The sequence below is a fragment of the Narcine bancroftii genome, chromosome 10, assembly GCF_036971445.1.
Source record: "Narcine bancroftii isolate sNarBan1 chromosome 10, sNarBan1.hap1, whole genome shotgun sequence".
Lineage (NCBI taxonomy): Eukaryota > Metazoa > Chordata > Chondrichthyes > Torpediniformes > Narcinidae > Narcine > Narcine bancroftii.
In genome coordinates this window covers 23,159,723-23,175,867 of record NC_091478.1, presented here as the reverse complement: position 1 = coordinate 23,175,867, position 16,145 = coordinate 23,159,723, and the positions used below count along the sequence as shown (strand labels likewise).

The window sequence follows — 16,145 nt, the reverse complement described above, 5'->3', positions numbered from 1 at the left end:
ATGTTTTAAGTACTAACTGAGAGACCTCTGTAATTAAAGCTACTATGAATCAGAAATGAGTAACTTGTTCATCAATTTCATTTTTCAGCTAACAAGAGCCCAAAATAAAATATCAGGTTTTTTCATTCAATTCCATATTTTAAAAGTTAAAGATTATTTGAGACTTCACTTGAAGTACTGTGTACAGTTTTGGGTGCCTTAGAGGTTAGAGTTCTTTTCTTTGGAGTGTTTTTTTTTCTTTTTTATCATTCTGACAATATTGTATGGAGAAGGGGGTAGTGATTTTTTTTGGAAATGTACTTATATTCTTCATATTTGGTTACCTTGTGTTCTATAAAACTCACTAAAAAGATTGAAAGAGAGAAGAGACAGTGCAAAATAACATTCAAATTATGTACAACTAGTTATCTACCCCTAAGGGACCAGTCAATTAAAACAAAAAATACTTCTGATTTTCTCTTCTCAAAGGGTGGTGGCTCTGGAATTCTCTGCCCTAGAAGAGAAGTGGCAAATAGATCAACAGGTGCATTTAAAATGGAGGGAGTTAAATTTTCGATAGATCAGGAAATTGAGGACTATGGGAAACTAGTGGAAAAGAAAGGTTGAGGCCAGGGCAGATTAGCCATTAAATGGTGCAGCAGGCCTAAGGGCCCAGCCTACTCCCGCATCTTCCCTCTGGTCTATTCTACAAGCAACAACAACCTCAAAGCTAACAGTTTTGTCAAACAATTTCACTTTCCCAAAGCCATGTCAACTCTGGCCATTTTCTAGGTGCTCTGTTTCTACTTCTTTAATTATGGGCGTCCAAGCATTTCCCTATGATTGATCCCAGACATGCACTCAAATAAATGCTTTCATTTCAGCAACAGGACAATGCTGTTCGTCGCATGGTTCAATGTTACCCAATGCATAAAACAGTGTGACTTTGATTTGCTTTGCACCCACCACAATGATTGTCACGTGCAGCCAGACTGCATGCTTGAGGTGTGTTCTGGGTCGAGTTAGTAGACCTCAGCTGAGCCCATGTGGGCAGTCATGTCATCACCCTAACTGGCAATAGAGCCAAGTAAACAAAACGCACTTGTTAGTGACCCAACAACTGATCTTGGCTTTGCCATTCAGTTCTGCTGCAATGCTTAGTTGCCACCACCACTCAGGTTCACACGTCAAGGAATAGTCGGCCATTTGCTGATGGACAACTTTCACTCCTCGCGGAATTGCACCCATGATTCAGCAAAGAGAAAACTTCGGAAAAGTTAAGACGAGGCAAAAAGAATGAAGAAGTAGCCTTCTTTAGTTTTTTTTCTTTGACGTGGAATAGAAAGTTAGAAAGAGTATAGTAAATAAAGCACATTTTGTACCCAGGTAATGGCCAATGGGACCCAACCTTTAAATAAATCATCTTAGAGCAGCATTAGTTTCGGAACAACTGCATGCTGTTCACATCAAGTCCCAGAGATCAATCTGCACACTCCCATGTCACTTTCAAACCAGAGACATTTTTGTTGAAAATTCAACATTCAGCAGTCCTCCTTCCCGTCCAATTCCTTGGAGCGGCAGTCAACATGGAAGGACAAATCCCTCCCCAAACACACACGCACAAACATAATTGATTTGAAGGACCAAATGGCTTCATTGAACATCTAAGAAAATAGATTGTATGAAGTAACTGTATGGCCAGATCTATATGGGTCATTTGGACGAATTCTTTCAGTAGTTACAGACCCAGTTTTCACAGGAAACATTAATCTATGGACTCTAATGTAACATATATGCCAGCACATAGGATGACTCATGTATAGGACAACCTCCAGAATTTCCACAAAAATTAGGTTTTTGAATTATACCCTTTGTATAATATGACCCCAAATCTGGCACTTACAGCTAACCATAGAATGCAGTTAAAAGCAAATCACAATATTTTAATACCAATTTATCTTGTAAAGGTTTTAATTTTACTAGCATATTTTAAAATAAACCATCTTCAGCTCCTTTTCAGGCCATTTAAAGCTTGTAGAGAGTCGAAAGCAGTCAGACTGGATGGATGGGGGAACACTGAGGCTTCATTGATAACTAACTGGACATGTACATGATTGTATCAGAACCGGTGGGAAGATGGCAGTGGTGTTGAGACTTCACTGTCAAGGTTCGGATTTTAGACCCAGCGAATAAGACGATCCATTTTAAGAGGACATTATTAAATTTCGAGGTTCACCCTATACAACAGCATGAACAGTAATCACTGGGCTGTTGCTCAAACTCCATGGAAGGGATAGCATGTAAATTGTGTTAAGACAATAAGAAAAGTTAGAACAGGTGAACCATGTACCCTGGAGAGCTTTCTGACTGGAGGTGCCAATCCACAGGACAGGAATAGGTTACAGAGGGTTGTAAAGTCAGCCAGCACCATCATGGCCATTAGTCTTCACTCTTCTAAAGACATCTTTAAGAGCCGGTGCCTCAAGAAAGCAGCTCTATCATCAAGGATGGTCACCACCCAGGCCATGCCTCCTTCTTACTACTGCTATCAGGAAGGAGGTACAGGAGCCAGATGACGAACACCAAACAGTACAAAAACAGCTTCTTCCCCTCTGCTGTCAGATTTTTGAATAGACAATGAACTCATGGACATTAACTCACTTTTTCTCTTTTTGCCCCTTCTTTTAAATCTGGTATTTAAGAAATTGCAAATTATAGTAATTTTTGCATCTTGTTTTTCACTATTTGCTACTGCTGCAAAACAAATTTCATAATACACGTTCAAGACAATAAACCTGATTCTGATCATGGTGGAAGCCGATTCCGGTGAAGCTCCAGTGGGGAAGACCAGGGTCGATGCACTGTATTTTTTAATCTAATTCTTGGAAAAGGTTATTGAAAAATAGCCTTTCTTTTGCAAGCAGCTTTGAATGGGAGAAGGGATGGGTAATCTTGAAAACTTCTTCAAGTGTATTGTGGAGAGCATTCTGGCTGGTTGCATCACTGTTTGGTGTGGAGGTGCCAACACTCAGGACGGGAAAAAAACTCTAGAGGGTTGTTAACTCGGCCTGTTACAACACGGGCACCAGACTTCGCTCCATTAAGGATATGAGAATACAGCAATGGTACATAGAAATGAATAAATGTATTCCACTGGAAAAAAATAACATATAATTTAAGAAATAACATCACAGTATTCGAACAAATTTGGGAACCATACATGGAACACAACAGAGAAGGCCTACCATGGACCTCCACCACCCAAAATGACAGAATGAGAAGAAGACAAAATGAACTGACCCAGTATGTAAAAGTAGATGACACAAATTTCTTGTTTATTTTCATTGTGTGATGACATTGTTTAATGGGTTTTAATGTATCATATATGTTGAACATTGAGTGGGTGGGGAGGGGGGGTGAAGGAGGGAGGGAAGGGAGGGAGGGAAGGGAGGGGGGGAAAGGGGGGGGAAGGGGAGAAAATGACACTGTGTATATTCAAGAGGGAAATGTTTGTGTGTATTTTGGTCAGTATGGTTCATAGTGTGAAAAATAAAAAAAAATTAATAAAAAAAAGGATATCTAGAAGAGGTGGTCTCTTAAGAAAGCAGCCTCTATCCTCAAGGACATCCACCACCCAGACCGTGCCCTGTTCTCTCTGCTACCGTCAGAAAAAGATACAGCAGCCTGAAGACGAGCACTCAGCGGCACAAGCACAGCTTCTTCCCCTCTGTTATCAGATTCCTGAATGAGCAATGAACCAGAGACACTGCCTAACTTTGATTTTTTTTTCTTGCGCTATTTTTTAAAATTTATTTTGGTTGACATCAGTTGTTCTCAACCTTTTTCTTTCCACTCACATCCCACTTTAAGTTATGCCATAGTTGCTCTGTGATTAATGTGATATGTGGGTGGAAAGAAAAAGGTTGAGAACCACTGTTTTAATCATACCTAATTGACTCATGATGTGCACGGTTTCAGAACTCCAAAGGAAATGGGCCAAGGACCATTTTTCTCAAGTAAAATATTTTAGTAACAATTGGGTCTAGAGCCGTGATTCCGAACCTTCCCTTCCCACTCACATAACACCTTAAGCAATCCCTTACTAATCACAGATCATTGATGCCACAGGGATTACTTAAAGTGGGATGTGAGTGGAAGGAAAAAGGTCGAAAAAGACTGGTTTACATACATGTGGCAAATGACAAATTTTGTGACATGTTCATGACAATAAATTCTGATTCTCACCACCAGTAGCACTAATCAATATTCAATAATACACAGGAAGCATTATACACCAGGATCTACACACACAAGGATAAAACTATAATTAACTGGAACCTAGAGTATGTAACATGTTACTCAGTAAGTTTGTTTGAGCCAAGATTGGGAAAGCTGCCGAGGAATTTAGTGGATGGATTGATAAACTGTTGGCTCAACGTTTCATTAACAGTCAAGTAAACAAGTCAAAACTAATTGTGCAGCTAAGGATGTGAGCTAAAAATCAAGGTCAAGGAGTCTGCATTTGGTTTTATCAAAAAAATAGCTGGCGTCTAGTGTTATATTTTGCATTGCAGAAGGACAACAGAACTACTGGAAGAAGTTTTGCCGACATGGATGGTGGTAATAACAATTTGAGTTGAAAGGAAAGATTACACACACCGGACTTGAACAATGAAAAGGTTTGGAGGCTGAATAAAATTCTCAATTTCATGAAGATTTGGGATCTTCTATCAGCTCCTCTGTCAGAGGATTCCAGGATGTAGATGTCTAAATAGGAAGTTTTGCTATTTAAAAAAAAGTTTGCTGGAACAAAAGTATAGAACAGCGAAATGTAGCTCATCCTGCAAGTATATATTTGAGGGAAAAGCAGACACACTTTTGGTGCATGGGGAGCCAAGGGTCAGTGTAGAGCAGAGGAGTAAAACACAAATGACTGCAGAGATAGTGGTTGAAGTAAAAACACCATGCTGGAGAAACTCAACAAGTCAAACAGTGTAATATAGCAACAATAAAGATATAACTGACATTTTGGGCTTGAACCCTTCATCAAGGGTTTGTGTAGTATAAGCAGGAGAGGAGAGAAATTCTGAAGCAGGAAGAATCACCTCTTGAATCAGATACGATGAGACACCTTTGAAGGATGACTGGATAAACTTGAAGTTTTCTCCCGCAACGATATTGTTTATACAAATACATTGAAGGCAAGTTGCAACAAACAGATTAAAATAATGTTCTTGCCAATCTATGCCCGTGCCTTCTTTGCAATGCACAAGGTTGAGGTCACGACACTGCAAGTGCCAACGACGCTTCTGCAGCAGCATGTTCAACTATCTGACCATTCTTAAAACCAATGCCAACAACCTGCTCAATTGTACATGGTAGCACACAAGCAGTACTATGCACAATCTTGATCATCTCATTTGAGGACTATCCTTGTATTCGAGTTCAGAGAAGGCTCTCCGGGTTAGTTTTTGAGATAAGAGAGTTTTATAGTGTTGAAACGTTGAAATTATATTCATTATAATTTGGAAGAATGAGAAGTGATTTTGGCTGATCTTAAGATCAGCTACCCTAAGCACAAGATATTAAGTGGCTGAACAGGGTAGATACCAAGAGAGTCTTTTCCATCAAGGGGCAACATAGAACTCAAGATCAGTTTGCAGAACTCAAGATCAGTTTCAGAATGAGGAGCTGTCTATTTTACTTAGAAATGAGGATCACAAATCTTTGGAACACTTATCCCAAAAGTTATGGAGGTTGAATTACAACATGATGCAATTGAAGGTTTTGTGGCAAAATTTGCAGATCACATGAACATAGGTGGAGGGGCAGGTAGTGCTAATGAAGTTGGGCATCTTCAGAGGGGTTTCGATAGGTTAGAAGAATGGACAAAGAAGTAACAGATAGAATGTAGCGTACTGAAGTGTTTGGGGGAAGGAATAAAGAAGTCTATTTTCTAAATGGGGGAGAATACAGAAAGCGGAGGACCAAAGGGACTGGGAAGACTCTCTAAAGGGTAACTTGCAGGATGAGTCAGTAATAAGGAAGGAAAATGTAATGTTAGTGTTCATTTTCAGAAGACTAGAATATAAAAAACAAAGATGTAATGCTGAGGTTTTATAAGGTGCTGGTCAGACCAGATTTGGACTTTTGCATGCAGTTCAAGGAAAATATGCTGGCATTGGAGAGGATCCAGAGGTTTATAAGAATGATCCTGGGAATGAGAGGGTTAATGTAGGAGTATTTGATAGCCCTGCAACTGTACTCACTGGAGTTTAGAAGGCTGAGGGGAAATCTCATCAAAATATTCCGATGGAGTGGAGAAGATGTTTCTAGTTGTGGGAGAGTTGAGGACCAGAGGGCACAGCCTCAGAATAAAAGGCCAATCTTTTAAAACAGAGATGAGTAGACGTTTCTTCAGTTTGTGGAATTTGTTGTCACAAGGGGCTGTGGTGGCCAAGTCATTGCGTGTACTTAAACCAGTGAATGATATATTCTTGATTAGCAAGGACATCGAAGATTATGGGGAGGAAGGCAAGAGAATGGAGTTAAAAGGAAAAAATGCATCAGCCACGATTTGAATGGCAGGACAGACACGATGGGTCTGAATGGCCTATATCTTTTCCTAAATTTTGTGGTCTTAACATTTTAAAAGCCAATGATCATGCAGAACAAACAGGAGAGTGGAGCTGAAGCCATGATGAGACTGGCCATGAACAATGGAGAAGGGATGAGGAACCATACAGCCAACACCCTCTCTTACTTTGGTTCTTATTAATGTTCGTGATGTTCATGTTCCTTTCTCTGTGAGGTGTCCATTATCATCCAAAAGCTTTCAAAAGTATTGTCTTTGTTGATTTGATTTTGCAGAGTTAATGCATTCCACCTGGCCCCATGGCTATACTGGTCAAAGCAGTACAGACTGCAGATTGAAAATGGATTGCTCTGGTCTAAGATCAGGGACTACAATGGACAATGGACCTACTCACTAAACCATCAGCAAAACTTGGCACGATCAAGAAGCAGGATGCTCAATGTCCGACCAACATTCCCTCTCCTAACAAGAGCCCAAGAAATTTAGCTATTTATCCACATTATTGTTGATGAGAATGCTGCATACAAATCAACTGCCTTGTTTACCTACATGACAGTGTCTGACCCTCAGTGTGACTTACTATGTTCCAATCCAGGATCATCAACCTAAAATGCATTGGACAATGAAGATTTTGCTTTCTGAACACTTTGGGTGTACTTTACCTTAAAAATTTTCAATCACACAACTTTTTTTTTTTAAAAAAGATACAACTTATTTTTGTGATTTCCTGTCATATTTTAAGTCTACTTCAAGCATGCAAAACTACGAAGTGCAACATGCCATTGAACATTCATTTTCTGCGTTCGCACTTGGACATCTTCCCTGCTGATCTTGGTGCAGTCAGTGTCCAACATGGTGAAAGGTTTCACCAGGACATTGCGACCATGGAAAAATAGCATCAGGGCAACTGGAATCCATTAATGCTGGCTGACTATTGTTGGACACTGACACAAGAGCCATCCTATGATGAGTACAAATGAAAATCAGCGGCAAAACATTTTTAGGTGAGCTGAACAAATGCAACGTGTCAGCATTATTATGCAATTAAACGTGCTACATTCGATAAGAGTTAATGTAATGTTTCTCCCACTTCCTTCGTGATACAGCAAATCTGAAATTATCTTTGTGTTCACCTCGAAGTTGTCTGTCATGATTCTTTTTTTGTACCAGAAACAAACCTTTTGAATAATCCAGTGATATTAACGGTTTCAAAATAAAACACTGCTGGAAGAACTCACCAGGTCAAGCAATGCCTGTGGAGGCAGAGGGAAAGCTGACATTTTGAGCAGAGACCCTTTCCACAGCTACTGCTAGACCCACTGATTGTTTCCACTACTTTGTGATATTTCAGGCTTCCAGCAGCTACAGTATTTGTTAAACAGGTGGAGTGAAATGTTTCAGACATTTGAAGCTATATACAGATTTTTAGAGCAGTACAGGCAATTCAGTCCCAGATCTGAACTGGCCAATCAGAATCCCAGGTCTTCTTCTTTGCTGGTTACAAATATGATGAATACAGCACGTTGCCAAAATCTTCATCCATAACATTTTCCAATACGGTCATTATTACTTTTTCATTCCATCTTCTTCAGCCAGTGGAAATTCTCATCAAGTTGTCTGATTACATTTGTCTTACAACATAGAACCATAGACTGTTCCAGCGTAGAAATAGGCCCTTCCAGCCTCTTCTGAACTATTATATTCTGCCTAGTCCCACTGACCTGCACCCAACTCCATATCCATCCATGCCCCTTCCACCCTGTCCAAATGTTTCATAAATGTTAAAATTGAGCCCACATTCACCACTTCAGCTGACAGCTTCTTCCATATTCCCACTACTCTCTGTGTGAAGTTCCCTAATATTCCCCTTAAACATTCACCCTTGCCCCATGTAAACCACAGATACTGTGGGTGAAGTAAAAGCACAATGCTGGAGAAACTTAGCAGATCAAACAGTGTACTTTACATAGAAAAGATAAATCACCAATGTTTCTGGCTTAAGCCCTTTACCAGAATCACAATTTATTGAAATGAACAAGTCATGAAATTCAGTGTTTTGTGACTGCATCATAGGGCAAGCATACATATTATACCATCTTATAATATTACTATAAAAATAAATTAGCAATAATAATAATTACAATATTAGCGCACAAAAAGTCTGGCAGCGTCTTTGGTTCATTGCTTATTCAGGAAGAAGCTGTCCTTGTGCTGCTGAGTGCTTGTCTTAGGCTCTAGTACCTTTTACCCGATGGTAGCAAATATCCTCTGGTTTGCATCTCACTGAGCCTCAGTGGAAAAAGATTACTTGCATTTCCTCTATCTATCCCCATCAAAATTCTCCCATAATTCTTCTATGCTCCAGGGAATAAAGTCCTAACCTGTTCAGCCTTTCCCTGTAACTCAGTTTCTCAAGTCCTTTCTGCACTCTTTCAATCTTATTGATATCTTTCCTTTAGTTAGGTGTCCAAAACAGCACACAATACTCCAAGTTTGGCCTCACTGTTGTCTTATACAACATTACTGTAACAGCCCAACTCCTATACTCAACACTTTGATTTATGAGGCCAATGTGCCAATAGCTCTCTTTGCAACCCTATCCAGCTGTGATGCCACTTTCAGGGAATTATATGTTTATATTGCCAGATCCCTCTTTCTACTGCACTCTTCATTGCCCTACTATTTATCGTGTTATTTACTACCTTGGTTTGTCCTTCAAAATGCAACACCTCACATTTGTCTGCATTAAATTCCATCTGCCATTTTGCAACCCTATTTTTCCGGCTGGTCCAGATCCCTCTGCAAGCTTTAAAAACCTTTCTCACAGTCCACTAAACCTCCAATCTTAGTGTCATCTGCAAACTTGCTGATCCAATTTATCACATTATCATCCAGATCATTGATATGGATGATAAACAACAGTGGACCCAGCACCTTGAGGCACACCACTAGTCACAGGCCTCCAGTCTGAGAGGTAATCATCCACTGCCACTTTCTGGCTTCTCAAATAAAGCCAAAATTGAATCCAGTTTACTACCTCACTGCGAATACTGAGCAACTGAACCTTCCTAACCTCCCATGAGGACCTTGTCAAAGGCCTTTGTAGACAATATCTACAGCTTTTCCTTAATCAACTTTCCTGGTAATCTCCTCTAAAAACTCTACAAGATTGGTTAAACACAACCTACCACACACAAAGCCATCTTGACTATCAGTCCTTGACTACTTAACTACTTGTGCATCTAATCTTTTATAGAGCATGACAGCAGAATTAGGCCCTATATTCCTATTGAATACTCCAATAAGGGGAGGGGGGCACAGTCAGAAAAAGGTTGAGAATGGCTGCTGTAGGCTCACAGGTGTTCAGTGAAGTGGTCACCCAATTTATGACAGGCGGCCTGCTCCTACTCCTCTTTCAGATTTCCTTGTCAATCGTTACATCCTTCCTATCCATGCAGGTGGTTTCTTTTAAGCTCAAGTATTACACAACGCCAACTTTTGAAAATGCAAGAAGAGCTGTTAGACCACCATCTTCCCTTTCATCGTCAAAAACCAGGTGTATTTTCCCTTTTCCCACCATGCCTTTCCATTTTCCTCTCCATCTGCATTCATTCTATTTAAATATCCCAAAGTAACCTTTCGACCTCACCAGGGCGATTCCATTGATATTTAACATCTTGGAACAAACACATCACCATCTGAAGAACAGGTTCTCTTGTTTATTCCCTTGTTAATGTATCCCATGGCTAATTAATGACAGCTCAGTATGCAACTTCTAAAGAAAGCACAGATAGCACTAACCATTCAATAATGGTTCAATAACCATAACACCATGACAAATTAGTAGGCCATTCAGCCCTTTGAGCCTGCTGTACCATCCATTACAACGATGCTGATTATCCATATCAGTAACCTGTTCCTCCTTTCTCCATACACTTCTTGATCTGTTTAGCCTTCAATACTATATTTAAAAAATTGTAGAGGGTGATATTTGTGTGCTTCTTAAATATTTGCCATCATCGATCCAACGTCCACCCTAAAGGAGCAGCATGGTTAGTACTACGCCATTACAGTACCAGTGACACAGGTGTAAGGAGTTTGTACATTCTCCCAGTGACCTTCGTAGGTTTTCCCCAGGTGTTTTGGTTTCCTCCCACTCTCTAAATATGCACAGGGCTGCTAGATTATTTGGATGTAATTGGACTGCACTGGTTTCATGGGCCAAAAGGGCCTTTCACCAGACTAGATCATATAAGTTTTTTTTAAACTTGCTTAATCCACCTTAGCCAACTCTTGTCACATACCATACTTCAGTTCAGGACTCCACACTCAATCTAGTGCAGCACTCTCTTAGTTCATGGTCACTTCTCTCCATGGCTTCCTCTCCAGTTAGTTCCGTGACGTACTGGTCCCCTTTTCACCCTAGGAAATCCCCCTCAACAGACAAGAAACTGTGGAGAAATACAGATGGGTGGACAAACTCACCAGGTCGGGCAGCAACAGTGGAGGGAAATGCAGTGTCGATGTTTCGGGTTGAGACCAAATGTGGAGAAGGGGGAGATAACATCAATATAAAGAGGAGAGGGGAGATGGACAGAATCCAGGAGGGGGAGGAGAGGATTTGAGAGACAGAACCACATGAGCAAATGGCAACAGGCATGGTGAGAAAAAGGACATTGCGTGGGAGGAGATGGTAAAGTTTGGGGGGGGGGTGGGAGGGCTGTTCTGTATGGAACTCCCATACTGGTTTTGATCTTTGGTGTTTTTCAGCTTTACCCATCCAGATACTGCTGCATCTAGACCAACATTCCAGCATCACTACCCCACCTGTGTCTATTGCAACATAATCCACAATTGTTTATAGCCTCGCAGATCAAGGACAGAAGAACAATTGGTTTGTGTATCAGCCTATATACATTACAGGAGCATGTTCTCAAACAGCTTATTTTATTTAATGTGATTATCTGGAAATGCCTGGTGCTTTACTACCTAATAATTACTTCTCCACAGGTTGGAACATAGAAAATGCTCGATGGAAACAGGCCCCAACTATCCAGCTCATTAACTTATAATATGGAGAGATGCATGATAGAATAATGAACATGGTGACTTTTCGCAATGATTTCCATCTTCGACACCATATCTTTGACCCACTACCATCCAGGTGGTGGTATAAGAGCATCAAAATCAGGACTAACAGACTGGGAAATAGCTTCATTCCGCAGGTTGTGAGATTGATGAACAGTATCCTGTAATGAAGTATCCCAAAATATTAGTATGCCTTTATTGGAAATTGTATTATATATGCGAGTATGTATTGTGTGTGTTGGTCTGGAGAAATGTTGTTCCATCAGGTTGAACACGTACAGTCAAATAATAATAAACTTGAACTGGACTGAAATTTGCCAATGACCCCACAGTTGTTGGCACAATCACAAATGACAATGAGAAGGTGTACAGGAGAGGGATGAGTGGTTTGTTGAGTGGTTCACATCAGCATCCTTGCACTCAACATTAGCAAAACCAAGGAGATGATTGTGGACTTCAGGAGGAAATTAGGAGAACACGAACCATCCTCACTAAGGGGTCAGCAGTGGAGAAGGTCAAGAATTTCAGGTTCCTGAGTGTCAATATATCAGGATTTGTCCTGATGTAATCACAAAGAAGAGTCACCAGTGGCTCTACATTGTAAGGTGTTTGACAAGATTCAGTATGTGACCGAAGACTCTCCAAAACTTCCACAGGTGCACCATGGAAAGCATTCTGGCTAGTTGCATCATTGTCTGGTATGGAGGTGCCAACGTTCAGGACAAGGAAAAAAATCCAGCGGGCTGATAACTCAGCTTATGACATCACGGGCACCAGTCTTCACTCCATGAAGGACATCTAGAAGAGGCAGTCTCTTAAGAAATCAGCCTCTATCCTCAAGGACACCCAGCACCCAAGCCATGCCCTCTTCACTCTGCTAACATCAGAAAAAGGTACAGGAGATGAAGACAAGCACTCAGTAACACAAGGACAGCTTTTCCCCCCACTGCCAGATTCCTGAATGAAGACACTGCCTTAATTTGACTTTTCGTGCACTTCTTATTTTAAATTTATTTTTGTATGATGGTTTTACATGAATGTTTACACTGTGATGCTGTTGCAAAACAATAAATTTTGTGACTTGTTCAGGACAATAAATTCTGATTCTAAACCACCTGTGGGGCAGAACTTTGGAAACCACAGGTCCCAGTGCTGCTCTGAAGAGGAACAGTCATAAACCAACATCCAATTGCTCAAAAAATGCATCCTGAAAGAAATCTTTAATTGCATTATTTCCAAGCACCACTGCTGCACAGGTTAAATTTTCAATAATTTGCATATTCAATGAAAATGACAATATATCCAACTGCCACTTGGCCTTTTACACGTGCTAAAACTTCAGCTAAAATGGTTCACTCCAGCTTCCCAATCCTTGCGTCATATTATGTGAGGAAATCGCTAAAACTTTGGGGAAGGACAACAACAAAAAAATACTGACCTACAATTACCGTATATACTGGTGTATAAGACGATGTGTGTGTAAGATGACCTCCCCAAATTTCACCCAAAATGTAGGTTTTGAGCTATACTCACTGTATAAGTCTATCCCAAGTCTTACTGCCCCAATAACCCATTGAATAGTGGAGTGATGCTGTCATGGTACTTTCAAATTACCCAGTGAATATTTAAATTTTATTAAAATAACAAACATCAGCTCCCTTAACAGGTCATTTAAAACCTGTACAGAGCCAACGGGAGTCAGACTGGGCGGATGGACCACGCTGGGGAGTGCTGAGACTTCGCTGATAGGGTTCGGATTTTATACTTGGTGTGAAAGACATTTTTAAAGTTCAAAACCCGGCATATAAGGCATACAAAGGAAATCACCACACAGCTTCAGGTATAAAGTAACAAAAGATAAATGAAGAGTTGGAATTTCATGATACAGTTCAAAACATAGCTCTGAACATCCAACAGGGTTACATCATAGTCAGGTGTTCATGATTCTTCAGTACAGAAATTGCTATCATTTCATACATCTCCAGCTTATTGATTTCAGCCATAAATTACCCCCAAATAATGCAAAAAAAAAACAGTAGAAAGTCACTCGCTTTACACCCATGACTATGGGGCTAGGCACAATTCAAATGCCATCTACAAATTTGTTGAAAAAACCACGGTCATTGGCAGAATCACAGACGGCAATGAGGAAGCGAACAGGAGGGAGACAGATCAGGTGGTTGAGAGGTGTCACAACAACAACCTTGCACTCAACATGAGCAAAGCTAAGGAACCATGTTAACTTCAGGATGGGGAAATAAGAACAAACACCAGCCCTCATCGAGGGGTCAGCAGTGGAAAGGGATAAGAATCTTCAAATTCCTGGGTGTCACTGTCTGGTAAGAAGGTACCCATGGACAGGACAGGAAAAGGTTACAGAGGATGTGAACTCAGACATCATGGGGATCAGTCTTCACTGATCTACATCTACAAGAGGTGGTGGCTTAAGAAAACAGCCTCTATTCTCAAGGACCCCCACCACCCAGGCCAAACCCTCTTCTCACTGCTACCACCAGGAAGGATGGACAGGAGCCTGGACAAACACCCAATGGTACAAAAATAGCATCTTCGCCTCCGTCATCAGATTTCTGAATGGACAATGGCCCACAGACACTACCTCACTTTCTCTTCTTTGGCACCAATTTATTTTTTGAAATGTAATTTATAGCAATATTTGCACCTGTAATGGTGCTGCAATGATAAGTTAATGACAATAAATTCTGATATCCTGTATTGGTTATTCCTAAGTATTCAGTATGCATTTAACTGAAACAGACCGCAACAGTTTACAAAATATTCCCAACCATAAAAATTAATACATTATTACCACAGTGCCTTAATGCTAGAAATTTAAAAAATCACATCCATAAAAGTAGGCCAATCACCTGTGTCAACTTTAAATAGTTGTCATACAGTGAATACATTCCTTCCAGTCTAACAATTCAGGGGAGAGTACAGCAGCCATTTTGCACGTTGCAAATTCATTAAAAGTGAAATGAATTAACGTGGAAAAAGTTGGGCAATCTCAGATGAACTTCCCTGTTCTTGCAACCACCTGATTTACCAGAACGGAGAGTAATGAAGCCTCCCTTCCCCACCCCCCACCTCAAGAGGATGAACACCCTCCCCCTCACCAACCCCAAACACTGCCAATTGTCAATGTCCATTACAAGTACAGTATATCTAATAATTGGCAGTAGAACCTCCAGCAAATTGAAGAGGAAGCTGAAACAACCCCAAACCTTCTGAATTGATAGGGTTACAAACTAGCCCCAAACATGCACCATTGGGGACAAAACCAACGCCAACACAAACTTAAAACACATTCAGATGAGACAAATATTATGGTGAAAACTGTGCTGCAAAATGTGCATTTTCCCCAAATCGAAAGTATGAAAGGAAATTCAAAGTGCATGTCAATAAAATGGGTTTTTTTTTTGCAATAAATATCGGGGAGACCGGATTGACGCATTTGAGGAGTGAAAATGTCCCATTATTGTCATGCACCCGAAGCCTGGGGTGGCTTCAATGTCCTGGAGCCCATTGATGACTGAGCAACTGAGGGGCTTGGTGATTTAAATGGAAACATATTTAAAAGGCCAGCGCTTTGTTTCCGCTTACCTGGGCTTGCACCCCGGCCAGCTGGACAGGAAAGATCTGCGGCAACAAAACGACCATGGTGAGCAGAACCTTGTCCATCGCTCACCCTGCGCCCACCGCCGACGGCTCCCACCCTCCCCGGCTCCCGGGGAGACTTCCAACACTCGCCGCCGAGTCGTCCGCCGCCGCCGCCGGGCAGTCCCACCTCCTTCCCCCGTGCCATTGGCTCTCCGCCTCCCGATTCAAAACTTTCCCAACTCGCCATTGGCCGGCCGGCCTGTCATTCGGGCCGGTTCCGGAGCCTGGCGTCATGCGCCTGCCAACAGGGACTCTCGCGTTTGGACAGGGTGGGGACGAGCGAGTGGGCTTGTTTTCGCAGGGAAACCATGGCACACAGCCTTTTGCTCTCTTTTTTTTTAAAAAGAGCTCAGATTCGGCCAAGATGCAATGCAATGAGCAAGCACATAAAATCCTGTTCGTCTCCCCTGGGGGTTGTGAACCGTATTAATGCGAGTTAGACCTGGGTCCCGTTTCAAACGTCAGCCCAGAAAACCTTTCAGGTGGGGACGGCTGCAGTTTTATTCCAAAATATTCTCCATTATTCTCCAGGAAAACAACATTCAATCAGGATGAAAATCTTACAGCATCAAAATTACTGTGGAACCTTGCTATTTATACATTTATAGATTTTGATGCAACTGATCATCTCCTATCAGAGGGGGATATTGAACTTTGCATTGCTTGAAGACCATGAGTTTGGAGCAGATTCAGGCCATTCATGGCCGACGTCTTCAATCTTTCGACCCCATTTTCCTGCCTTCTTCCCAATAACCTTTGACACCCTTGCTAATCAAAAATATCCATCAGCATATTACTTTAAGTT

At 41.1% G+C, this 16,145-nt stretch overlaps 1 protein-coding gene across 3 annotated transcripts in view; it reads right to left on the bottom strand.

Annotated features, from left to right (window-relative positions):
• Window positions 1–15,449, bottom strand: part of wbp1la (WW domain binding protein 1-like a) — an 88,800-nt gene extending 73,351 nt beyond the window's left edge. For 2 of the 3 annotated variants that reach the window (XM_069900164.1, XM_069900165.1), the window contains exon 1: window positions 15,284–15,449. In XM_069900164.1, the coding sequence (XP_069756265.1) occupies window positions 15,284–15,361 (78 nt within the window). In that variant the 5' untranslated portion in view covers window positions 15,362–15,449. Of the gene's footprint in view, window positions 1–14,547; window positions 14,602–15,283 lie in introns of those variants that run through there. The other variant, XM_069900167.1, reaches the window with a different exon arrangement.
• Window positions 15,450–16,145: the final 696 nt, after the last annotated feature.